The sequence below is a fragment of the Temnothorax longispinosus genome, chromosome 6, assembly GCF_030848805.1.
Source record: "Temnothorax longispinosus isolate EJ_2023e chromosome 6, Tlon_JGU_v1, whole genome shotgun sequence".
Lineage (NCBI taxonomy): Eukaryota > Metazoa > Arthropoda > Insecta > Hymenoptera > Formicidae > Temnothorax > Temnothorax longispinosus.
Window position 1 is genome coordinate 11137392 of NC_092363.1, and position 25815 is coordinate 11163206.

At 39.4% G+C, this 25815-nt stretch overlaps 3 protein-coding genes and 1 long non-coding RNA gene across 5 annotated transcripts; 2 read left to right on the top strand and 2 right to left on the bottom strand.

The window, feature by feature from the left end:
• The first annotated feature begins 2072 nt into the window (after positions 1 to 2072).
• LOC139815403 (matrix metalloproteinase-27-like) lies at positions 2073 to 3712 on the top strand. The gene is made up of 3 exons (XM_071782330.1): positions 2073 to 2319; positions 2419 to 3173; positions 3215 to 3712. The coding sequence occupies exons 1-3, from the start codon at positions 2073 to 2075 to the stop codon at positions 3710 to 3712; spliced, it is 1500 nt and encodes a 499-aa protein (XP_071638431.1).
• Positions 3713 to 8912: 5200 nt separating this feature from the next.
• LOC139814927 (uncharacterized) lies at positions 8913 to 12260 on the top strand. Of its 2 annotated transcripts, XM_071781450.1 has the most exons (7): positions 8913 to 9825; positions 10376 to 10507; positions 10585 to 10677; positions 10760 to 11005; positions 11069 to 11249; positions 11719 to 11831; positions 11901 to 12260. In XM_071781450.1, exons 2-7 carry the CDS (start codon positions 10384 to 10386, stop codon positions 12209 to 12211), a joined length of 1068 nt encoding a protein of 355 aa, XP_071637551.1. In that variant the 5' UTR covers positions 8913 to 9825; positions 10376 to 10383; the 3' UTR covers positions 12212 to 12260. The 2 variants fall into 2 exon arrangements, with proteins under 2 accessions (XP_071637551.1, XP_071637552.1); XM_071781451.1 differs by lacking the exon at positions 8913 to 9825 and having other exon boundaries at positions 10251 to 10507.
• A 155-nt stretch (positions 12261 to 12415) lies between these two features.
• On the bottom strand, positions 12416 to 14947 carry LOC139814931 (uncharacterized). Its single transcript, XM_071781455.1, has 3 exons — positions 13797 to 14947; positions 13487 to 13724; positions 12416 to 13415 (listed from the first exon to the last, which is right to left on the bottom strand). The coding sequence occupies exons 1-2, from the start codon at positions 14180 to 14182 to the stop codon at positions 13571 to 13573; spliced, it is 540 nt and encodes a 179-aa protein (XP_071637556.1). The 5' UTR covers positions 14183 to 14947; the 3' UTR covers positions 12416 to 13415; positions 13487 to 13570.
• Positions 14948 to 16114: 1167 nt separating this feature from the next.
• On the bottom strand, positions 16115 to 25501 carry LOC139814932 (uncharacterized). The gene is made up of 2 exons (XR_011732615.1): positions 19815 to 25501; positions 16115 to 19713 (listed from the first exon to the last, which is right to left on the bottom strand). It is a non-coding gene; the product is annotated as an uncharacterized lncRNA (long non-coding RNA).
• Between the last annotated feature and the right edge of the window lie 314 nt (positions 25502 to 25815).

The window sequence follows — 25815 nt, forward strand, 5'->3', positions numbered from 1 at the left end:
TAAAATTGTTAAAGCAGAGAATAGTTGGTATATGAAAAGTTCATATTAATGATTTTCGTTAAAGCAGGGCACACACACGTGTGTATGCCCTGCTTTAACGAAAATCACAACTTCTATAAAGCAGGGCATACACCAGCATACACACGTGTGTGTGCCCTGCTTTAACGAAAATCACAACTTCTATAAAGCAAGGCATACACGCGTGTGTATGTGCCCTGCTTTAACGAAAATCATTAAACAGTTACATCGTGCAGAATAACCAAGCATCTCGATTCAAGCAGTTAGGTCTCACGCTGGGAGTTTCATTAGTTTAATTATGCGTGGGAAGCACACACACACACACACAACGGGGGGGTGCGAGGGGGGGCCTTCTGCCCCCCCTCCCCCGCACCCACCCCGCCGGTAGGCTGCGTGGACCTCGCTTTACAACATAAAGTACATGCTAAGTTGTAAAGCAAAATTATAAAGCACATGCATGTAGGGGTGCAAGGGGGCTTACATGCGTGAGCGCACGTGAACAAAAAGGCTTTTCTCCCCTGCACCCTCCCCCATGCATGTACTTTATAATTTCGTTTTACAACTTAGCATGTACTTTATGTTGTAAAGCGAGGTCCACGCAGCCTACCGGCGGGGTGGGTGCGGGGGAAAGGGGGGGCCGAAGGCCCCCCCCTCGCACCCCCCGTTGTGTGTGTGTGTGTGTGTGTGCTTCCCACGCATAATTAAACTAATGAAACTCCCAGCGTGAGACCTAACTGCTTGAATCGAGATGCTTGGTTATTCTGCACGATTGATTCATTTAAAATTGGCGCAGTTTTACATGCGCGTGCGACCACTGAGCATGCGCGTGTGGCCGCAGGGCATGGTCGTAGTCGCTGCATCTCGTCGGTATGACAGGAATCATAACTTGATTCCTGTCAACTTTAACCGTTAATATCTCGCTTCGCGGAGCAAAGCGACACTTTTTTCTGCCAGATTCGGTCGTTTCGTGCAAAAACGCGTCGATTAAGCCCAAGTTGAACGAAATCGGTGAGGAGGCCACTATTCTTCAGATTTACCCAGTTAAATATTTTTAAAGCGCGTCATCTAACCTATGTAACTGTTTAAAGCGCGTCACTAACCTACATAGGTTAGATGACGCGCTTTAAAAATATTTAACTGTTTAAAGCGCGTCACTAACCTACATCTCGCTTCGCGGGGCAGAGCGACACTTTTTTCTGCCAGATTCGGTCGTTTTGTGCAAAAACGCGTCGATTAAGCCTAAGTTCAACGAAATCGGTGAGAAGGCCACTATTCTGCACATTTACCAAATAATTTATTAATTTGTCTGTTATAAATTATGTTTAAACACAAAATATAAAATATTTTAGTGCATGAACTCATTGTAAGTAAGAAAGTTGAAATTATAGACAGACTGCCATTCTTTTTAGAAAGATATTTTAATATGTTAATCACATTTCCCACTTGTCTGTGGGCATTATGCATAATGACCGGTCAGTTTGATTAATTTGAACATTTTTGCTTTTATTATTCAAATGTCCCGAAAGAAGCGGGCATTATGCATAATGCCCGGCCATTATGCATAATGACCGGATTAATCAAATTGCCCGTAACATATATACAAAATAGCGTTTTCCATAGAGAGAGAGAAATTGCGTTTCTTTTTTATCAAACCGACCAAAGTCCACCGGAATCGCCGACGCATTTTTCCACCCCGAGACCCCCGCCACCACCTGTCCGCGCTATCGCTAACGAGCATCCCACGTAGACCGCGCGTCGCGATCGCGTTCATATCGCGACGCGCCGTCATCGCTAATAAAAGAAGCAGGATATTGTGTAATAAAAATTATTTTAAAAAATTATCCTTTGCACAGAGAGGAAGAAATGCATTTTTTATCAAACGGACTCACCCGCCGGAATCGACGCATTTCTTCCGCCCCGAAACCCCGCCGCCACCTGTCCGCGTTATCGGCAACGAGCGTCACCGCGTAGACCGCGCGTGACGATCGCGCTCATATCGCGAGACGCCGTTATCGCAGTTTCGCCGTATCTCTCGCTCTCTCTCGTTCTCGACGATGTGGCTCGCGCGCATAATCGCGTTAACCGCGTGTTTTATCACCGCGAGGTGCATCACTCCCACGGACGAGAATTACGCACATACGATCGATTATCTGCAGAAATACGGATATCTGACTGAAGATGTGGACGCGTTTCCAGCTCATAGACGAAACGACGTTCTTCGCAACACCATCGATGAATTTCAACAATACTACGGTCTGCCCGGCGATCGAACGCTCGACAACCAAACGCTGCAATTGATGCGTAAACCGTGATGTGGTTTCCAAGATATCCTAAAACACGGAACGAGAGCGAGTCTATCCAAATGGCCGAGAACTCACCTGAGGTGGAAGTTTTACGTAGGCACCCAGGACGATTTGAAAACCGCGCAGGCCGCGTTTGACCTGTGGTCGCAGCATTCGGCATTGACGTTCGAACGCTCCGAAACGAATCCCGACATTATAATATCTTTTCGAACTTTACGTCACGGTAACACGAATGTCGACGTAAACGGCCCAAATTGCTCGGCCGAATTCGACGGTCCCGGTAACGTGCTCGCCCACGCGTATTTCCCGACGGACGAAGCGGAGTTCGTCTCCGAGATACACGTCGACGGGGACGAGCCGTGGCATATTCACGTCGGTAAACATCCCGCGGATAAGTTCTCCCTGCATTACACGCTGACGCATGAGATCGGCCACTCTCTCGGATTGCCGCACAATAAGCGCAGAACATCGGTGATGTGCGCGTTCACGCCCGACAAGCAGTATCCGGTTAAGCTCGACAAATCCGACATTCTCGACATTCAACGTTTGTACGGTGAAAAAATTATGAACGAGCCCCCGCGGACGCCGGCGCTGCCGCCGCCGCCGCCACCGCCACCGCCGCCAATGCTGGACCTGTACACCCTTGATCGCGTGAACGGGATATTAATTTTGGAAAATCGTATATACATCTCGTACAGGCGTTACGTTTGGTCGATCGATCTCGACGGTAAGACGTACAATGAACCTCTAGCCCTTTCGAATCACATGAGCTTTCTTCACGACAATTACACGCGCGTGACCGCCGCCTATCAATCACCGTCCGGTGATCTCATGGTGTTCGTAGATAATTTGGTATACATGGTTCAATATCCGGAATTTACGCTTCAACCAAGTTGGCCGAGGACCTTGCAAGAACTCGGATTCCCGAACGAACGATAATCAACGGAGCGGTAAACACCCACAGAGGACGTTCCTTCGTGGTGTTCAACGGTAACTCGGTGGGCGAGATAAACGAATGCAACAAGAGAGTTGGCACATTTACGGCTCTCGAGGCGACGTTTCCCGGAATACCAACCGGCGTAACATCAATCTTCCGATACGTCGACGGCAATCTGTACTTCACCACTCGGACACAGTTCTACAGATTCAACGAATTTACGAAAACCGTCACGGCTGCCGGTAAATTCGATCTACGGCTGTTGAATATCGTTTGTCCTAAGACCGAACTGTTGCAACAGTTGCGTGATCTTCTCGATCGAATCGTACGCGTCGGCGATTTAACGTCACCGGCGAGCTATTCGGACGATGACGACGATTCGGGCGTTCAGCTTTCCGATCGCCGCGGCGCCGTACCAACCGAAGGATGTAGAGGACCCGCGCAAATCCAGTAATCGGCACTAACTATATTTTCGCTAGCGATTTCAGTATTTATTATGAATTATTATTATAATAATATTTTTAAATTTTTAAATCCTAATTAAATAAAAATATGAAATAAATTACATAATTTTTTTTAATTGTTGATTAAATAACTAATAATTTTAGGAATAATATTGATTTTTAAAAATCCAATAAAAAATTGAAAACATTTTTTAATACTTGTATAATTTCTAATTATTTGGATATAAATACTAAATATTTCAATAATTCTAACTTTTCGAAAATAACTACTAAATATGTGAATAATTAGTAATTTGCAATAAAATATTCCTAAATATTTCGATATTTAGTAAATAAAAAAATAAAAAATTTTTAATTATTAGATTATTTATGGTATACTTCCCGCTATGAAAATCGAAGATTTTCGAAAAATTATTGTTTTCATCCTGATTTTCACTAATCGAGTATTCATCAGATGTCGATGTTTTGAGGTCCTAGGAAGCTATTCTGATCATTTTCAGAAGGAGTCCGTGTGTGTGTGTGTGTGTGTGTGTGTGTGTGTGTGTGTGTGTGTGTGTGTGTGCGTGTGTGTGTAACCCTTGAATATCTTTTGAACGAATGGACCGATTTGGATGGGACTTGCGCCATTTGAAAGGTCTTACCGGAACTTAGATTTCCGGTAAAAGTCTTAATCGATCAAGTAAGTTCGAAGATATTTTTAAAAATACACTTTTGCAAAAGGTGTTTTTTCTAAATAATTTTTAAACTAATCGACCGATCGATTCCAAAATCTAATCAGCTCTAAAACTCAATAAGCTGGGTTAAACGTTGCAAGTCCGACCTTAATCAATTAATTCGTTCAAGAGATATCGTGAACGAAACATTTGTAAAATTAAAAATTTCATTATTTTTAGTACGTAACTTCTCAATTAATAATCTGATTGTTTCCAAAATTTAATGAGTTCTGAAGCTCAATAAGCTGCGTCGAATGCCGCAAACCGGACTTAAATCGGTTAATTTGTTCGCGAGATATTGTTAATGAAAGATTTAAAAAATTACAAACTTTATCATTTTTTGGTGATAACTTTTAAATTAGTAAACTGATCGATACTAAAATTTAATCAGCTCTAAAACTTGATAAGTTGCGTCGGATGCCGCTAACTCGACCAAAATTGTTCGAGAAATATCGTTGGAGAATTTTCAAACAAATATTTTTTGAAATAACTTTTAAACTAATCGACTTATCAATTCCAAAAATTTCCACTGAGAAACGGAAAAGGCATTATGTATATTCAAATGTTAAAGGAAACAAAAGAGAAAGGAGAGAGCTCACCTTGGAACCGGGTGACAATATCACTCGTTCCAACGTCGAGTTCCAGTTGTGCTACAGCGGACTTCGCAGACCCGATGACTGAGCGGAGGGCTGAGGTGCCGAGGACGGGCGCGACGGAGCCGACGAAGCCTCTGACACAGGTGGCCAATCAGGAGGAGCCGACCATCGAGGAGGACACCGAGGTCGCTTCCGATCCCAGAGGGTGTAGCGGAGGCATTAGTCCTAGAGGAGGCAGCGGTACAGCCCGCTGGACCAGGCGAGGTTGTCGTCGCAGCTACGAGCCAATCCCCAGCAGCGGAGGAGGTGATCGAGGCGACGGTGCCTCTGAGCCAATCACAGTACACGGAACTGTGAGCCGTGACTGTTGATATAATATCAAACTTTTTTATATGATTTATTCGTGTGTATTGTTATTTTTCATATATGTTTTCATTTTAATTTACTTTATTCGAGAAATATTGTAACGCATGCCAAAGATAGTCTCCGAGTGAGAAAGATTGAGTTTTGATATAATTTTATCATTTTCTTTTGATTTTATATTCAATTTTATATGTCGTTTTATTGTATGAGTGCGACAAGTGCCAATGAGCACGAGAGTATTAAGTTCAGAGAATTTTATTAGAAGTTTGGAAGTAAATGCGCGAATAGGCGTAAGCGAGCGCAGTTTATGTATAAGAGACAGATTAAAACACGACTGACGTCGAAACGAGACTTCATTAAATTACAAACAAACACATTGACCAATCCCAGTAATCCTTACACCGAAAACCCGTAATTCAAACATTAGAGTCATTAGAGTCATAAAAGTAAAGAAAAGAGCCAATAAGAGGCCAAGGTCATAATTTCATAAGAGATGGATTCGGATAAGTTCCGTATCATAGTGTTAGCATTTATTTTCATTTTGTTTGCAATAGCAATCATATGCATATTGTTATTAGCCCATTCACACCGGGTGAAAGCAGAACCGTATTACTTGACCTAGAACAACCAATCAGAATCATGCAGCTAAAAGAATACATAGTTGTAACGTTAATAATCTTTATTCCCATAATTATATCCTTCCCAGACGTACAGACAATTACATTAATTTTTACGCTTTACACATTATATATTTTATTGCTAAGTATCGAGATCGATCCGAGAGTGATCGGTAGACGAATGATGAGCCGTAGAAATAAGTTTCACAAGTATGGACCAATAGGGTTCGAGAAGGACGGTTTCACATTCATTGAATTAACGCCAAACGGTTTTGACAGCAAAACAGTCATGTCGACCGGAAACGACCAATGGGCAGCGACCCAGTCGATTTTATTGAGATTAGCGTTAGTTTCGATAGATTTGACAGTAGTAAACATTCTCGACACAGCGATGGCCAATAGGAACGATTCCTGGCATTTTGATTTATTTTTGCAAGTTTTCAGACTAATTTATGATTTTGCGAGGCCCAGAGCCAATGAGAGCGCGAGGCGCAACTTTCTTACGTGATCGCGGAAAACCGACCAATGGGAAGCCAGAATGGCCCAACAAAGCGAGATAATGTCGGGACGCGTGAAATTTATATTATCATTATTATTTTATATTTCCCTGTCGAGAGAATTAAGTTTTATTATAATTTTATGCATGTTATGTATTACCTTATGCTTACCGACGTTGTGATTACTGGTAAGCCGATAACGTCCGTTGATTGGGCGAGACGATCCTATGAGACGCGGGTACCTGAAAAGAAAGGGGAATTAGTAGATTTGATTCCGGTAGATAGATTACTTACCTGCAATGTCTAGGAACGTCAAAATGACCATTCAGGGTCACTCGGAACCATTCCGAGTGACTAGCCGCGAAGGTGCACTTTGTGCCCGTTGCGACGGCTGGCATTGGTTGCCGCATCGCCGAGGTCGAAGCGAGAGCCCTTGTCCGCCGTCCAATCCGACAGCAGTTTCTTCGATCCGAACGAGCTGAACCAATCACAGCGGTTCAGCTTTCAAGGGCGATGTGCCGTTAATAGTAGGATCGCGTCGTTCTACAGCGAGCGATGCGATTGGATGAGAGGGAAAGGCGCGCAATACCGAGTCATTCCCGCCGAAATAGGGAGCGGCGCGCCTGCGTCAGAAACCAAAGTGGGGGAACCAGAACCGTTTCTCCCGGACAGTCTACGTGAGAATATCGAGGCGTGAACACGTTTCTACGGGCACGCGATAAATCTCGATACCGTTTACTTATCCCGTAATCGCCTACGACAAGTGCGAATATTCGGTGCGAATATAGAGGCGTTGAATCGTGAATACGGTTACGCATTAACTTACTCGATTCGAGAAGGCTCATTTCGCGACGGCCTTATAATAACGCGACATTACATCATTAGCGAACGAGCACGTTCTTGATTGCGAAACGACTGATAGTCGTAATTAAGCTCTGTATCGTGGACATTCGAGTTAGATAAACCTCGTGGCGATTGATAGCGCGAGCGAGTGATACCGCGACGACGGATAAACTGTAAACTGTGGAATATTAAATTGTTATTTGTTTATAATAAACAAAAAGAGTGATTATTTGCGACCCCAGTGCGAGTCCTATACCGAAATCCGTGAATTACGCAACGCAATACCAGGGCGTGGCCGACGGCCTTGAACACGTCCGCGACGTAAAAGACGGCGATCATCGAGCTGAGAGGAAGGACGGGGCGACGCATACCAGTAAGGTTTCTGTGTTTCAGCCTAAAAATACAGTGGCGACCGTAAATTCAGCCCAAATAGTAAGTGGCTAATATTTTATTTTCATTAGTCATCGGTGATCCGGTCACAACCTCAAGTTCTGCAGCAGTCAAAAATACAATATATACATTAATTGAAAAGTTGTAGCAAGACGGTGTGGATACGGAGAGTCGCACATCTCGGAACAGAAACGAGAATATCGCAGTCACACACGTGTCCGTAGAAAACGAAATAAGAAGCGGGTCACGTTGCGCACCACGTTCCGCGCTTGACTCGCATTGCCGTTTGTATAGATAAATTTATTCATCACAAAAAAATTCAAAATGTGGAATAAAATAGGTCCATTAAAAACTTAGAATTTTAGGAGGCCTATTTTTCCTCCAATTATTTTAAGACATAAAAAATTTTGAGAAGTCCATTTTGCCCTCAATTATTTTTACATCTTTATCAAAACTTTTAGGAGGTCTATTTTACTTCCAAAACTTCTAATCTACAAAAAACTTTAGGGAATCCATTTTGCTTCCAAGATTTTTAGTCATCAAAAGTTTTAGAGAGTCCGTTTTGCCCCCTCTCCACTATATACCCATATTTTGTATGCGAGTGCATGATTTGTGAACAATTAATATATTTTTTGTTATATACACATTTCTACTATTATAGTCCTCATTAATGTTATTTATCCGAAATTTCCATCTTTCTACACTGATATTATGCCCTTCGTAATTTATGCCGCTTTTTTTACGATGTAAATATCTAAATATTTAAAAGTATTATTGTAACTAATTACTAAATATCAAACTAATTAGAAATATTGTAATATCTAATTACTAAATATCTAAATACTTAGAAATATTATAATTGCTAATTACTAAATATTCAACTAATAAAAAATATTTTACAGAAAAATTGCAAATTTTATAATACCTATTATTTTATGTTGTGTTGAAACTAAATTTTCGAATATTTAGCAATTAAAGTTTATTCCATTTTCAATGGTTAAAAATTGTAATTATTTTTTATTAAATAATAATTTTCATAAAATTTATATTTTCTTTATTTTTAAATATTAAATTTTTAAAAATTTAAAAATAAATAAAAAAAATTTTTTTCATAAAAAAATTAAAATAATAGTTTATTATATTAATCGTTATAAAAAAAAATAATAAATATCAAAAAATTTTTTTTTGCCGATCACTGCGCAAATCCCCACCACACATCGCGCGATATAAGTAAGAACTTTTCTACTTATACCGATGTGTTCTCCCCAAAGCATCAGTAAAGCATCGTCAGCCGAATACGACGCGTCGGAAAAAATCAGAAACAAACGATACTACTACAGCGTGTGCGCGAAATGTTCTCGACGTTGACCGATCGACCCGCGCCGAGGGATCTTTCTCCTCGCGAGACGGATTTAGAGGTGAACGACAACGGCAAAAGACGAAGGATCGAATCGGCGGACGATCATCATCACCATCATCGGGAGTCGCGGTGGTTCAGCTCTCACCCTCCCACCGACATGCCCGCTGACTTGCCTGCGGTACGCATCCTGACGACGCGTTATCTGCTGACGACGACTGTCTACAAATACATAACCATAGGTATCACGATTAAGTCACCGTGGTACAGTATACATTATACGCCTTCGTACGTGGATATCGCTCTGGGAGACAAACAAGGCAGGGAGGTCTTCCTGACACTCGATATGTGGAAAGGGCTAGTCGAACGTAAACGCGAGATACTGTCGTGTCTGCAATCCAACTTCGCCGATGGAACCCGCCCCCCCCCCTCACCGATATCGATCGGTGGACTGACGCTGCGATTCGCATCGATCGACAACCTGCCGATCTTACGTATGGACCCAACGCGACTCGTCTGGTGATGTCGCTCAAAACCCTGTTCACGCTATAAGGTGCGATTTCATTGACGCTAGAAACCAGCGTCAAATGGGGTCACGTGACTTTTGGCGTCAAGAAAATGTAGTGGGGGAAAAAGTTCAGACCGTTCCAACTTTTTCAACGTGCTACGAAATTCAAAGGTTTAACGTGTTTGAAGTTATACAATGGGTGACATCAACGAGAATGAAGTAAGTAATATATTAATATTATATGGTAGATATGGAATATTTTGATCATTCTTGTGGATAAATATGCTGCTTTTTAGGGTATTAATAAGTTATGATAATTCTACATTTTAGGTTATAGTTGGATATATCTGCAAATATATGAGTGATTAAAATAACTTTTGTTGAGGGATAGAGCTATGTTTGGATTAGTTGGATATGTTAAATAATTAATAATAAACAATTAGTCATGTTCGCATATATAAACAATTTCAATGGAATGGGCTAGCAAACAAAGCTCGATTTTAATGCTTAAAATCTTATATTACAAATTCAAAACATTTAAACATTTCGGCTCTAAATGTGGCCTTTATCAGTGATAAACAATTATAACCTTGGTCGTTTTAATTTTTCTTAAACGACCAAGGTTATAATTGTTTATCACTGATGAAGGCCACATTTAATGCCGAAACGTTTGAATATTTTGAATTTGTAATATAAGATTTTGAGCACTAAGATCGAGCTTTGCTAGCTAGTCCATTTCATTAAAATAATTAATAATTTTTTTTTTAAGAAATTGCAATGGTGCAGACATGCGGGGTTTGCGAAACAATTTGCAACGTCGCCGATGTGGACGGCCACGCATGTCTGGAGGGATTTGGGTGTTATGTCGATGAGGCGACACGCTATTTTTACCCGCTTTTAAGTATATATTTTATCTACTATAAGTACATTTTATTACATTGTAGGTGTATTTCACTAAAATAATAACTTTGTTTGTAGATGATGGAAAAACGTGCCTACGCCGTGCCTACATTGACGGCGTAGAGCAAATAGTTGAGGTCAACATTGGTGCAACCTTCAACCAGCATATACGTAAGTTATGGATTAATTGACACAATAATAAACTCTCCTGCTCCTCTACAATAAAATCGAATACTTTTTCACTTAATTTTAGTCGTGGCAGGAAATTGCCAATTAGCGAACTCCAGCTGTCAATCTAAAGAAAATGCTGTTGGCAGTAAAAATTTTAAAACTCCTTCCAAAAGAAAGGCCTCAAAGAAATTGTCGGTAGAAGAGGAAGAACACTTAATTTTGGCTATCCAACATAGAAGGCCTCTGTGGGACATTAGTCAACCGGTGGACCGGAGATCCAAGGAAACCCGGAAACGACTCTGGCAAGAAGTTGCTGATGAATTGAATGGTAAATAAATAAATATATTATACAGTTGGATTAGTTGGATATGATAAAATCTGATTTTTCTAGGTGTACTCGACGCAACTGCTGTACAGCAGAAATTTAAATCATTACGCGATACATATCGCAAAATTGTCCAGTCAGAGCAGTACCTTCCGAGTGGATCTGGGAGGAATGAAAATGAGGACCGTCACAAGTGGAAGCATTATAACATAATGGAGTTTCTTCGTGATACCAGTCTATCGAAGGAGTAAGTAACTGATTTTTGTTATTATTATAAAGTAATGTTCCTGGCACAACACAATAGTAGACATCAGTTTCAAGATCAAGTACAAATTACAAATTCTGTATGGCATGGGCAACAATAGCTCTCTGGTAGTATAACGGTTCTGTTATTATTATTGCTATTATTTGAAAATTATTTAATAATAATAATAATAATCCAACTATATTTATTTTTAATTTATTTATTTATTATTTATTATTATTATTAAATTATTTTCTAACAATAGCAATAATAATAACAACCATTATACTATCCCAGCTACTGCATATGTTGTCCATGTCAAACAGACTTTGCACTTGATCTTGAGGCTAACTACTCGACCAAATTTCTAAAATTGCTCATTCTTTGTGCCAGGAACATCATTAGACAGCGATAAAATTACTGTAATTCCACAATTTGTTTCTGTAATTTTTACTTTGTTCATTTATTGTAGCACGTCGAGTAATATTCCTAGCACAGAGAACGAGCTATTATCGGTGGACCAGTCAACTTCTCAAGTAGAAAGTCCGATTGACATAGATCCAAATGACAGTAGTAGCACAGAAAGTATGATCATTGTTTTATTATTATTATTTTTTTATATCAACTATAACTAATATAAAAATTTGTTTGCAGCGCCAACCTTATCAAGTACTTTTACGAGTGGAAAAAGGCGAAGACTCAATATCAATTCCACTATTAATAGCAATTTTTCAGTTGGTTCTACGAATCCGTTGGATAAACTAATCCAAATTTTTGAGAGACGAGAAAAGGCGCAAAATGTTGCACCACCAAATATAGATGATCCATTCGATGAGGTGGATCATATGCTACAAACAGCAGCATTACATTTGCGCAAAATGTCGCCTCAACTACAAATGCGAACTCTACATGATATTGTCCAAATGACCTTCTCCAGACTACAGGAAGAAAGGAATAATAACTAAGTTTCTTTCAGCTGGATGTTTTAGAAGATTCCGACAACACATTTTATATTTTTTTATACGAGCATAATTATAAAAAAATTTATCTTTTTTTATCTTAACAAAATAAATAAATCTATAGTTATATAGATTTCTATAGTTATATAGTTATATAATATATTGTTTAAATTTTTTTAGATCTTTTTATTTTTTTCTTCAAAATATGGATGTAGTTGCGTATATTATGGCGGTACACGTGTAATACATATTTAATATTGTTTAAATTTTTTTAGATCTTTTTATTTTTTTCTTCAAAATATTGGATGTAGTTGCGTATATTATGGCGGTACACGTGTAATACATATTTAAAGCGGTATAAGAATAATTTTATTAATATACTATAAATAAGTATTATTGTAGTCTACTTATGATTAATTAAATGACTTATATATACAATTTTGATTGAATTAAAATGACAAAAAAATCAAACATAATGATGATAAAATTTTAATTACTGCTATTGAAGATACTGCCAGGGTATAGCACCCTCGCCGTTAAAATAATCGCAAAATTCATTCCTGATGTTCATGGCATCTCGAGAAGAATTGTTAGTGCCACAATTACCAAGATCTCTCAAGGCATGACTACTACCAATTTCCTTCCTCCAATTTCCAGGAATAAAACCACTAGGTCCATCGTGATCAATCATGTCCGCAGAAATATATTCGTTTTCGTCTAAATCCTGTTTTCGAAGCCAATTATGAATACAAATAATGGCCTGGACAATTTGCATTGTGTTTTTTACCGTAGCGTCAATAGGCTTTTTCAATATTCTCCATTGACTCACAAGAATTCCAAAAGAATTCTCGATTGTTCTACGAGCACGACTGAGGCGATAATTATAGATGTTTTTTTCGTGATTAAGTCCTCCTTTTCCTGGATATGGTCTTAGCATGAAATCAGTTAACTGGAATGCTTCATCGGCAACAAGAACATATGGCATAGGATCACCATCGACCGTGAGTTTCTTAGGTTCTGGCAGTCCCATTTCTCTATTATAAAATTTCTGACCCACAATAGAATCTCGGAAAATTCCGCCATCACTACGTCTGCCATAAGCTCCGATGTCGACGAACGTAAACATGTAGTTGGCATCACATATTCCGAGCAGTACAATGCTATGATAGTTCTTGTAGTTGTAATATAAAGAGCCAGCATTATGAGGACACTAAAACAAATGGAATTATATAGCTAGCTCGCCAGTTGCCATAATTAGATAATGTCAAATAAAAGAAATACCTGAATAGCAACGTGTTTTCCGTCAATTGCGCCAATGCAGTGATTAAAATTCCAGCAATCTTCGAAATCTTGTGCGATATTGAGCTAATCTTCCTTACGTAATGGAAAAGGAAGCACTTTTTTAGCAAGGCAATCCCATAATGCTGCACATGTCTCGGTAATAATGTTTGACACTGTCGTAGTTCCAACAAGATACTGATATGACATGGAGTTCATTGAATCACCAGTAGCCAAGTATCTGAAAAAAAGATTCTGTATATAATATTGTCCTTATGGAAAGAACACGTTCGATTTAACATATCCAGCTTACCTTAATGTCAGAGATAATCGTGCTGCAGCAGGTATGGGATCTCGAGTCACAGTCTGTTTTGTGATATGAGGTGCAACCAAATGCAGCAGGTCCTCAAATTGCGATAATGACATCCGCATATAGTTTTTAAATTTAGGGTTATACCTCGATAGAGTTGGATATATTGCATGGTAAAACCCATATTTATTTCTCAATCTAAATATAGGATGTACCCAAAAACGCTTTTTTGTGTAGATCCGTTTCTTTTTCTCCTCTGAATTCGTCCGCAATATTTCATGCACAATGACAATTAGTAGCATGTCATTCAGGAGTTGTTCCTCTTGAGCATTATTCAACTGCCTCGCACGTTCTGTCACCCATGTACGACATTTCTGCATGAAGGCCATTATGTTCAAAATACTCAGACAAACATAACCTTGTTGGGGACGAACTGTTATCGCAAGTCACAAGCGGCGGTTTCACGACGCGCACGTTTTGTCGCTTACTTCTCCCTCCATCAGACGAGCGTCAAATTTAGTCACGTGACTATATTTGACGCTGGTTTCTAGCGTCAATGAAATCGCAGCTATACGATCTTCAACTTTGCGTCGATCGCGTCGTCTCGGCGCTGAGCGCGGCGACCGAGGAAGTCGACGCGAAGTATTCGCGCTATCGGGAGATAGCCGCCAACGCGATCAAGGCGGGAACTTCGGCTAAAACTGCGATACTGAAAAGCGAATTCTTCGATCCTAACAATATCGTTGACTGCGAGATTACCGCGCTTTGTTTCCAATCCTAATGTCACGACGCACATACGCACAAAAAAATGTAAACGCGTTTCGACTTTTGTATATATATTTTATTTTTTCAAAATAAAACTACATATCTCATCTATGTGTTCTCTATTTCTTTTCCCCTCCTTCCAGATCCGTACCTATCTCGATACGATCCCGCGCTCCCTAGATCCCCCGACTACGCTTACTCCACAATCACCGCGATTGCGTTATCTACGATACGTAGTAGAGAAGGATCGAAACCGAAACGAACAAGAACGAAGAACGGATATCGTGACTGTGAAAAAAATAACGACCTTGAACACGTTCGAACGCGTTTTCGCGCGCTCACCCACACTGCCGCGCGGGACGTCTTGCAGAGTGACCTTGAACGAGTTTGAACGCGTCCGAACGAGTTTGAACGTGATCGATAACGCGGTGACGAATTGGGCCGGATTTCCGCGCGCGACCGATAACGCGGTCAATAACGCGGATCCGCCGATCCGAGCGCCCCCTCGGAGCGTCCGCGTTCGACGATCCCTCACCCCCCACCCCGGTGCTAACGTTGCGGCGCGAAATTTCCCATCACCCGCCTAGGGAATTTACATCTTTCAGGTTACCACAAAATACTGTCATCTGATTGGACAGCCTCGAGTTTGTTCTCAAATCTGATTGGACAGCGATAAAAACTTGTCCAGTTACTAGTAAATCGCGTGGGGAATTTTCCCCCCGCAGTTCCCCCCTCCGATGAACCTATACCCTTCCCCTCGACTCCCTCGCCCATCTCTTATGGCGTTCCCCCCGCGTGCGCGCGGCCCGCCTTGCTTCCCCCCGGAGGTACCTGAGCTCCGATGTATAGTCTCTTCAACTACTTTCATGGAATATTTCATGCTATATGGGTTACATCTAGATTTACTATACGTTAGGCGTAGATATTCAAGTATTTCAAATTTCATGCTTTTGTCTAAGATTGTACCTCCGATACATCCTTAATAACCTCAAATAATAAAAGAATCGTAACTTCAGTTGATCTAAACTCATCCCAAATATAACATCTAGTCAATTTTGCTGCAAAATGGCTGCACCAATCAGGATGTGAACGTTAGGTTTCCAGACTCATAATGTAATAAAACAAGGTGTGTTCTTACGCAGCCATTTTTTTTAGTCAATGAATAGAGGTCCCAACTCTGCGCCATTTTCTCGCGCCAATTTTGAATACGACTAATTGTAAGTTTAAACATATATAAAGTAGGCATAAAAATAGAAAATAGACGTTCGCTAGCTACTGTGATGTAATATTATTATTTTTGAATATTATTATAGCTATTATATAATAACGTTTATTAAATTTTTGTAATTGTATAATTATTATTCTCATTTTAGATATGTTATAAGTAAACATGAAAACACTACGTTTACATTACTACAATAAATGGTTATAAAAATGTAATAAATAATAAATAAGTATTAAGTCCTGTTCGAAATAATTCCGTCCAACTATAAACCCATGCTGATTGGTATATTAATAATACTGAATGATGGAATGGTAAATAAGGAATCAATTAATTACGTTTTATGTAATTTTTTTATTTATAATTTTTGACATTTTTTTGTTGAATTTTCTCCGGTTGTTTTTAGTCATGATGGCATTCACATCGAATGCTGCGACCCACTTTCTGAGGGTTGAGAGTGCCGGGAGCGGCAAGTTTATATTCTCTCTCAAATACCGGTAACCTTTCGGACTGACACTACAAAGAGAAATAGCTTCTGCAATGTCTTTTGCAGACCAGCGAGTTTTCTTTTGTTCAGGGTTCAGCAAAAGTTTAACTTGACCTGGACTGAATACTCTTCGAAGTAAATTTTGCATCTTGTTGCGCCATTTTCTTTCTGCCAACTTATTGCACCTCTTCAACTGTTGGCGAAGATTGCGATTTTCCACAGTTAATGCATTCTTTAATGCAACGCAGTTAATGTCTTAAGTCTTAACACGATGGCGTATCCTTCGCATTTGGCATCACTGAAACGGAAAATAAAAATAAAATACATAATGTTGGAATTGTACATTGCAATGTATTATTAAAACACAAATTGTCATATGAGAAAATAAAAGTTTGAACTTAATATCTTAGCTTTCAATATGACATAAGATACTGAAATGTGTACACAAGAAAGCATAAACTAAAAGTTTCACTCAAAATTGAATGTTTGCAGAAAATTACATTTTTGAAGAAATAACCTCTAGAGAACGTAATTAATTTTGTTAATCAACAATGGCTGCGTTCAGCAAAACGCAACAGTATTGCAACTGTTTTATGATTCTCTGCTGAACGATTCTAAACGCACCTAAAGTCTCAACACGTTCACTCAGCGGTCGCCATAATTTTCAGCAAATTAAAAGTACGTAAAACGTCAAGCTGTCAAGCAAAACGTCATCGACGTATAGTATGGACTGTGGTATGGACTACGCGATGTATAAATGTATGCACTACGGTATGTACAAATATTAATATAAGAAAATAAAGAAATATATAATTATAATTTAAATAAATTCGGGTTAGCACGCATATAACATAGAATGATAGGTTAAGGGTGTCTTACACTCTTGGTAATTTTCTTCAAAATAATTATTAAAAAAATTTACATAAGTACATAAGTACATGACATTTAATTAATAAGTATAATACACGCATCAAAGTATTACATATTTTACATATATACATTTAGGGGGTCTATACACGTACGAGTTTGGTTCACAAGTCTAGGTCGGCGAGCTTGATTCGAGAGCCGGACTCGAACGTTTTTTCACCACACACGAAAAGAAAATGTGCGAATTTGACTCATTTGACGCCAAGCTCGGCTCGTAACATCTCATCCACGAACGAGTAGAAGCCGAGCCAAGCCGGACTTGCGAGCCAAACTCATACGTGTATTATAGACCCCCTAAATGTATATAAAATATGTAATACTTTGATGCGTGTATTATACTTATTAATTAAATGTCATGTACTTATGTACTTATGTAAATTTTTTCAATAATTATTTTGAAGAAAATTACCAAGAAATAGTAGGAATGCTTGATATATTACAAGATGTGCCACAAACATCATTAGAAGGTATGTACATTTTATTATAGTAATATTATAATTTGAGTTAGTACATTACATTTAATTAAGAAGTATAATGCATCAAAGTATTACATATTTTGTATACATTTAACTATTTATCCTATTATTCTATGTTATATGCGTGCTAACCCAAGTTATCTAAATTATAATTATAATATACTAGAACATTACAAGCGAGCGCTACGCACGCGCCATTTAGCTTTTTTTCTATATTATTACACAAAACAACATTTGCAACGCTATTGCTCTTTAATAATAACACATTAAGAAAAATTTAACGGTATATACATAACATGACTTTCAAATGACTTTGTACAGAAAAATCTTTATTTTAATTAATTTCATGTTTTTTGCAACGTTATAAATACACTTTGAATAATTAATTAAAAACATATAAAAATTAGATATGAATTTTCCGTAACATCTATTAATGCTCGTATAATGGTCTTACTTTTCATTATAGCCTTAATTAAAACCTCAAAAAAAATACGTACAATTTTTATATACAAAATTTTTAACATGCTTCTTATCTCTATGATTACGGAAGTGAATTCTTAACTCTCCGGCCCCGCCTCTCTCTCTCTCTCTCTCGTTCTCTGTTTCTTTCTTTTTCTTTCTCTCTGTCTCTCTCGACTTTTCTTCTTTTTCTTTTAGTTGTCATCTTTAACTTTGTCATATCCAATCATGGAGAACGAAGAAATGACGAACACATACGCTATCACTTGCATCTTCATCGTCGACGAATTACGCACAATATAAGTTTAATTATTATTTTAAGGCTTACCTCTCTTCCTCTCCCTTTCTCTCTCTCTCTCTCTCTCTCTCTCTCTCTCTCTCTCTCTCTCTCTCTCTCTCTCTCTCTCTCTCTCTCTCTCTCTCTCTCTCTCTCTCTCTCTCTCTCTCTCTCTCTCTCTCTCTCTCTCTCTTTCTTTTCTTCTCTTTTTCTGTCTCCTGCTTTACCTCTTGTCCGTCATCTTTAACTTTATCATCACATCTAATCGCGAAGAAAAATCATTACGAAGAAACATGTTATCACCAACTTAGGGCCAGTTCCACAAACGTCGGTTAACTCTTAACCTTAGGTTAACTCACTCTTCGTCTCTTTCTAAGGGGGACGTTAGAAAGAAACAAAGGATAAGTTAACCTCAAGTTAAGAGTTAACCGACGTTTGTGGAACTGGCTCTTTAATCGTCGACGAGATACACACAATATAAGTTTAATTATTATTTTAAAGCTTACCTGCTTCTCTTTCTATTTTTCTCTTTTTTTCGCTGTCTCTTTCTTTTCCTCTTGTTCATTATCTTTAATTGCATATGCAATATCTAATCGCAAAGAATAACAAAATTACGAACAAACACGCTATCATCATCTTCATCGTAGACAAGTTGCACACAATATAAGTTTAATTATTATTTTAAGGCTTACCTCCCTCTCATTTTCTCTCTCTCACCCCCTCTCTCTTCCCCTCTCTTCCCCTCTCTCTACCCCTCTTTCTCTTTCTCTTTCTCTCTGTTTTCTTTTTTTTCTTTTTCTTTGTCTTTCTCGACTTTTCTTTTTTTCTTTTCGTTTGTATCTTTATTTCTGTCATATCTAACACGGAGAACAAAAAAAAATTACGAACCCACACGCTATCACCTGTGTCATCGTCGACGAGTTACGCACAATATATGTTTAATTATTATTTTAAGGCTTACTCGTCTTTTCCTTCTCTCTCTCTCTCTTTCTCTCTCCCCCTCTTTCTCTTTTTCTCTCTTTATCTTTCTCTTTCTCTGTCTCCTTCTTTTCCTCTTGTTCATCATCTTTAACTTTGTAATATCTAATCAGAAAGAGTAAAAAATTACGAACAAACACGCTATCATCATCTTCATCGTAAACGAATTATGCATAATATAAGTTTAATTATTATTTTGAGGCTTACTCGTCTCTTCCTTCTCCCTCTCTCTCTTTCTCTCTCCCCCTCTTTCTCTTCTTCTCTCTTTATCTCTCTCTTTTTCTGTCTCCTTCTTTTCCTCTTGTTCATCATCTTTAACTTTGTAGTATCTAATCAGAAAGAGTAAAAAAATACGAACAAATACGCTATCATCATCTTCATCGTAAACGAGTTATGCACAATATAAGTTAATTATTATTTTAAGGCTTACCTCTTTTTTTATCTCTCACTTTTTCTCTTTGTCTTCTCTTTTTTTCTCTCTGCCTTTTTCGACTCTTTTCAAACACATGATAATCAGAGAAAGCAAGGTCAGGGCTATATGAGGGATGATTTAAGATCTGAAATCCTAGGCACCTAGCATCCTAGGCATCCACCGTGCACACAATCTGTGATACTTGAGAATCTCCGTGACAATAGTACGAGATACGTTCTCTAATAGCGTTTTTCATTGGCTGAGCTGGTGCGCATTCAGTGCACATTAAAGCCGTCGTACACAAACCAACGTAAAGTGTATGTTTAATATAAACGGGTTAAATCATGAAATTCTCAATATTCTTTATTGCACTATTTGGTAAAATATGTACTGGGTATTTTATCAGTCGAAATATTTGCATTTTACTTTAAATATTAGAGATTAAATCAGTGTACAACGGCTTTAATGTGCACTGAGTGCGCACCAGTTCTGCCAATAAAAAACGCTATAAGAATGTATTTACCCTGCGCGGGAGTTTGAAATGCCTGGGGTATTTGTCTCGTGAAATATGAAATCTCAATTTTTGCTCTGTTACTTTTTAAAACATTCTTATTCATTTTTCTTGTATTTTTTCTCTTCTATAAAATATGTACTGTGAAATATGAAAGAAAGAATAATATTATACTATAATTAATATAATCTAATATACTAATTAGTTTTTATATATCCTTTAATTTCAACGTGCTAATATGTAATTTATAATAATATCGAAAAAGGATAGCATATTGACTTTGCAAAAATTTAAAATTAGTAGTAGGGGAGACCGGAGCTAGACCGCTAGTTTTTTTTTGGTGCCGATTTTTAACAAAAAAATAAATAATTGTAGTTAAATGTGGTATACCACTGTAAAGAGTGAACCTTTAGCTACAAAATTTATACAGGAAATTTTTATCTACGTCGCTTTGTTTAACCGGTATAGAGCAAAAACGACAACGGTGCAAAAATTGAAATCTCAAAAATGCCGTGGTTGAACCGTTACCCCCCTCCCCCCAGGGTAAATCCGTTACACTGCATTTTCAATACATATACGTACATCTAATCCTGAAAAATGATAGGATACATTTTAATAATTGTTTTTTAAGAGAAAAATAAAAATTTATTTCAAATTTTTATGCGAAACATTAAAAAATAATTGTTTTACCTATTCCATAAAACAATTTAGGCACGTGAATACAGATCCTGACGAGTGCACGACGACGACGACGACGACGACGACGACGACGACGACCACCACCACCACGACCACGACCACGACCACCACGACCACTATCGCCACTACACTGACACTGACACAACGACCAACAACGACGATCTACCGCGGCCGGGACGATCTACCACGCGCGCGGCATGTCAACTCTTGCGCGGAAATCGCGGAATCTCAGAGCCGTGCCGTGCCTCGCCGTCGTGCCGTGAGCGCGAGCGATCTCGAAAACAACGGTCCGCCATCTTTTCGGTCGGCCAAAACACCCGTTTTGCGACGATACGTACGTACCATTTCCCTCCTATACAAACTGACGCACGTGCAAGGGAAGACAGAATCACGCCGCTCGAGGGAAACCTAACCTGAAATCGCCGTGAGCGGCGTGAGCTGAAGTCGTGCGCCCGGCGTGCCACAGTGACGAGACTAGCGGACCAGCCCTGGGTGCTCACTAGCGGATAAGCCCCAAACATAAATTTCAGGTTTAATCGCCCACGAAATATTAGACATTAACGATAATGAAAAAACTACACTGGATTCGTGTTCAGCATGCATTACTCTTTATAATCACGTACCTCGAGATTTGGAGAGCAAATATTATTGCAGATATTACAATATTTTCACGCGCAGAAAATTTCACTTTCACCTTCCGAAAACACGTTTGCCCTCGTAAAAATTATAACACGGCAGATAACCTGCCGAAACTCCGTTGGTCACATGGGTACCATAAGCAGCGTTTACAATATTAATAGCGAGTTTGCACAATATACAGGTTCCGAGGTATTTGATTTTGCAGATTTACCCCGTTAGCGGTCTAGCCCCGGTCTCCCCTATCTATTTTTAATTCTTCTTTTTTAATATTTACAATTGTACATAAAATTATAATCAATTATAATATTACCATATACATTTTATAAAACTATTGTAAAGTTTATAAATTTTATTACCTATGCATCTAACTTTAATATATTTATATTTTAAGATATTAAAAATTACCTCTTTTATTAATTTCTACCGCTACTGCAAGTTTTACCTTTTACACTTAATCATCCATTATATCTTGTTCTTTTCGAAGACAATCAATACTGTAATGCAGATAAATAATATAATATCCATGATGTAGTACATTAAAGTAATTAGCAATACATATATATTGTTACGCTCCGTTCGCTATTCGTGTCGCGCGCACTCACGAACGCGTCCGCGTACTTCCGGGATCGCAGAAATAACCACTCTCGTTATACAAAAAGGAACTCGGGTTTATTTAAACTCAGAACGGAATACAAGAAAGTTCTGGGAAACCGGACCGAACGATTCGAGTCACCAGATCAATCTGACAGGCGGTAATAAATCAATAATTCTATGCGTCCCCGTTGTCAAGAGACGCGCTTCGGCTTGAAACTTCTGCGGAGCGAAGCCAATTTCAGCCCACGAGAACGAACGTCTCGGCACGGGCGAGCGGGCGTAACACTGCCCCCCCTCTTCAGATTGTCGTCCCGACAATCCGGAGGGGCAGTTTCCTGACGAACTTTTCTGTACGATTCCAGGGTACCGGGACGGCCCCCTGCCCTACCCTGGGCTGCTGCCACAGGTTACCGGGCACCGTCCTCTTCTCGGTCCCAACCGTACTCTGGAAGTCCAGGATCATGTCCTCTTCACGGCTTCCTGCCCTACCCTGGGCTGCTGCCACAGGTTACCGGGCACCGTCCTCTTCTCGAGTCCAGGATCATGTCCTCTTCCTCATGGAGCGAGTCCCCAATCGACATTTTCCGGAAGAAGATACTCTCTCCCCCCTGCCGACTCCAGGGCGACCCCTCATCAATTCCCTCGCAGGAGATCTCGCCTCCCAACACAGGCCTCTTCCTCTCAGCTCCCGAAGTCGTCGGAGATGTCGCTGCTCCTCTTCTAAATCTTCGGACAAGGGGGGGGAAGCTTACCGTGGACCCAACGTCTCGAAAGACTCCCCAAGTCCCTGCCTCGGCATTTGCCCTATGTCTCACGGAAAAACCACGGATCAAACAACCGTGAGAGAGGCAGTCTTATCCTTCGCCGGTATTAGGTTCGGCAACAAGCCAGCTCCCAAGATGTCCAACTCGGTGAGGAGTTACGACCGCTCCGGCTTCCGTAAATATCTAAGAACAAAATAACACGCGCAGTAAACAATGCAACACAACAATCTTAATTTCTACCGTAATTAACCTTCCCCGCAAATTATTACACCCAACCTAGTCCATAATATCCCTATCAAACTCTAATGTCTTTCGGAAAAAGAAGCCAACCTATCCGCATGCACAATTTTCTTCTTATGTCTCACAGATCTTTGAATACAATAGACCACATCATTCAACTTTTTCACTATTAAGAAAGGTCCTTCCCAATTGCTCTGCAATTTAGGGGCTCTACCTTTCATCTTACGAGGATTATAAAACCAAACTTTCTCCCCTTCTTGAAAAAGAGTTTGCCTGGCCTTTCGATCATACCAAGACTTTGCTCGTGAAGACTTTATATCCATACGTTCCCTAACGTTGGAATAGATCTTGTCCAACTTCTCTTTCAAATTCCCAATAAAACCTTCAACTGACTGAGATCCTCCCCTCGGAGGACTTCCTAAAAGCAGATCTAACGGCAACCTAAGATCTCGGGCAAAACACAGCTCGGCGGGAGTTACTCCAGTAGTCTCGTGTTTAGAAGATCTGTAAGCCAATAAAAACATAGGGACCCAGCGATCCCAATCTTTCTGATTTTCAGAAATATACTTCGCCAAATAATTAACAATAGTCTGATGTTGCCGCTCGACTTGTCCATCCGATTGCGGATGTAGAGCAGTTGTTCTCGTTTTCCGAATTCCAAGGAGATTCATCAATTCCGCGAAAAGTTTGGACTCAAAATTCTTCCCCTGATCCGTATGGACTTCTAAAGGGACCCCGTGTCTAGAAATGACTTGATTAACGAAGACTTCTGCCACTGTACTTGCCCTAATATTCCTGAGAGGAAAAACTTCTACCCATTTGATGAAACAGTCAACAATGACGAGGAGATATCTATTTCCGGAAGTAGTAATAGGAAGAGGGCCAAGTATGTCCATTTGTAATCTTTCGAATGGGGCCCCAACATTATAAATTTGTAATGGAGACTTTCCCTTCCCCAAAGGGCCTTTTTTTGACACACAAACTTTGCAAGTTTTGCACCATTCCTCCACATCTTGTTTACAGGTAGCCCAATAAAACCGCTTTCGGATTTTTTCAAGAGTTTTATTGACTCCAAAGTGTCCTCCAGAAAAAGAATCATGCGCTTCTTCTAGAATTTGGTTAACACGGTTTCGAGGAACAATAAGCTGAAAAATACTTGACTTAAGATTCGGTGCTTCCCATCTCTTATAAAGAACCCCATCCTTTAAACTCAAAGCATCCCAATAAGACCAATATATTCGGGCGGAGACATTTCCAGCGGGTATTTCAAAACGAGACGGACGTATTCCCGTTTCCTTCCCGCGGTAAATAAAAGCAATGCTAACGTCCTCTAATTGCTCCTTGCGTCAATCTTGAAGAGTTTCTCCTATGAGAATAATACGAGCGACTGATTTTCTTGATTCTTCAATCTGCCTTCTCTCCACTTTGACACAATATTCGCAACCAAATGATTCACATTGTCGTCTAGAAAGCCCATCGGCATTCTTGTGAATTAAACCTTTGCGATGAATAATCTCGAACTCATATTGCTGGAGTCTTTCCAGCCAACGCGCCAATTGCCCTTCTAAGTCTTTAAAGGACATCAACCACCTAAGAGAAACATGATCCGTACGGATCAAGAACTTCCGCCCTAGAAGATAATGCCGGAAAAATTTAATAGAATCGACTATCGCCAAGAGTTCTCGACGAGTAACGCAATAATTCCTCTCAGACTTACTAAGTACACGACTGAAATAAGCAATGACTTTTTCTACTCCCTCTTGCTTTTGTGAAAGGACTGCGCCAATTCCAATATTCGAAGCGTCAGTGTCCAAAATAAATTCTCCCTCCCCACTCGGGAAGGATAACATTGGAGAAGAAGATAACACTCGTTTCAACTCTAAAAATGCACTTTGACACTTCTCGTCCCAAGAAAATTTAACCTGATTTTCTGTTAGAGCATATAAAGGTTTGGCTAAAGAAGAAAATCCTTTTACAAATTTCCGATAATATGAGCAAAACCCTAGGAAACTTCGAAGCTGCTTCTTGTTATGTGGAATCGGCCAATCCTTCACAGCAGAGATCTTTTCCGGATCTGTAGTAACACCTCCTGAAGAGACTATATGTCCCAAATATTTTACTTCCTTTGCAAAGAGAATACACTTTTTAGGGTTTACTTTAAGATTAACAGAACGTAACCGTGAGAGCACGTTCTTTAAATTCTCTAGCATTTCATTAATTATTACATCGTCCAAATAAACCAAACAAATTTTATATAATAATCCTCGCAATACTTTTTCCATTAAACGCTCAAAGGTAGCAGGAGCGTTACACAGCCCAAAAGGCATTACAGTGAATTGCCATAATCCACGTCCAATAGAAAGGCAGTCTTTTCCCTATCCTCAGGACGAATCTTTACCTGCCAATAACCACTTTTAAGATCCAGAGTGCAAAACCAAAAGTTTCCCGAAAGCTGATCGAAAATGTCATCTATTCTAGGCAAGGGAAACGAATCTTTTTTAGTTATTGCATTTACCATTCTATAATCGACGCAAAATCTCAACGTTCCATCTTTTTTTCTTACCAAAACAGC

Coding starts and splice junctions, on each gene's coding strand:
- LOC139815403 (XM_071782330.1), top strand. CDS start 2,073: ATGTGGCTCGCGCGCATAATCGCGTTAACCGCGTGTTTTATCACCGCG. Junction 2,320..2,418: donor CCAAACGCTGCAATTGATGC/GTAAACCGTGAT, acceptor AGTTTTACGTAG/GCACCCAGGACGATTTGAAA. Junction 3,174..3,214: donor TGGTGTTCGTAGATAATTTG/GTATACATGGTT, acceptor GCTTCAACCAAG/TTGGCCGAGGACCTTGCAAG.
- LOC139814927 (XM_071781450.1), top strand. CDS start 10,384: ATGGTGCAGACATGCGGGGTTTGCGAAACAATTTGCAACGTCGCCGAT. Junction 10,508..10,584: donor CTATTTTTACCCGCTTTTAA/GTATATATTTTA, acceptor CTTTGTTTGTAG/ATGATGGAAAAACGTGCCTA. Junction 11,006..11,068: donor AGTTGCTGATGAATTGAATG/GTAAATAAATAA, acceptor TGATTTTTCTAG/GTGTACTCGACGCAACTGCT.
- LOC139814931 (XM_071781455.1), bottom strand. CDS start 14,182: ATGGCCTTCATGCAGAAATGTCGTACATGGGTGACAGAACGTGCGAGG. Junction 13,725..13,796: donor CGATTATCTCTGACATTAAG/GTAAGCTGGATA, acceptor TCTTTTTTTCAG/ATACTTGGCTACTGGTGATT.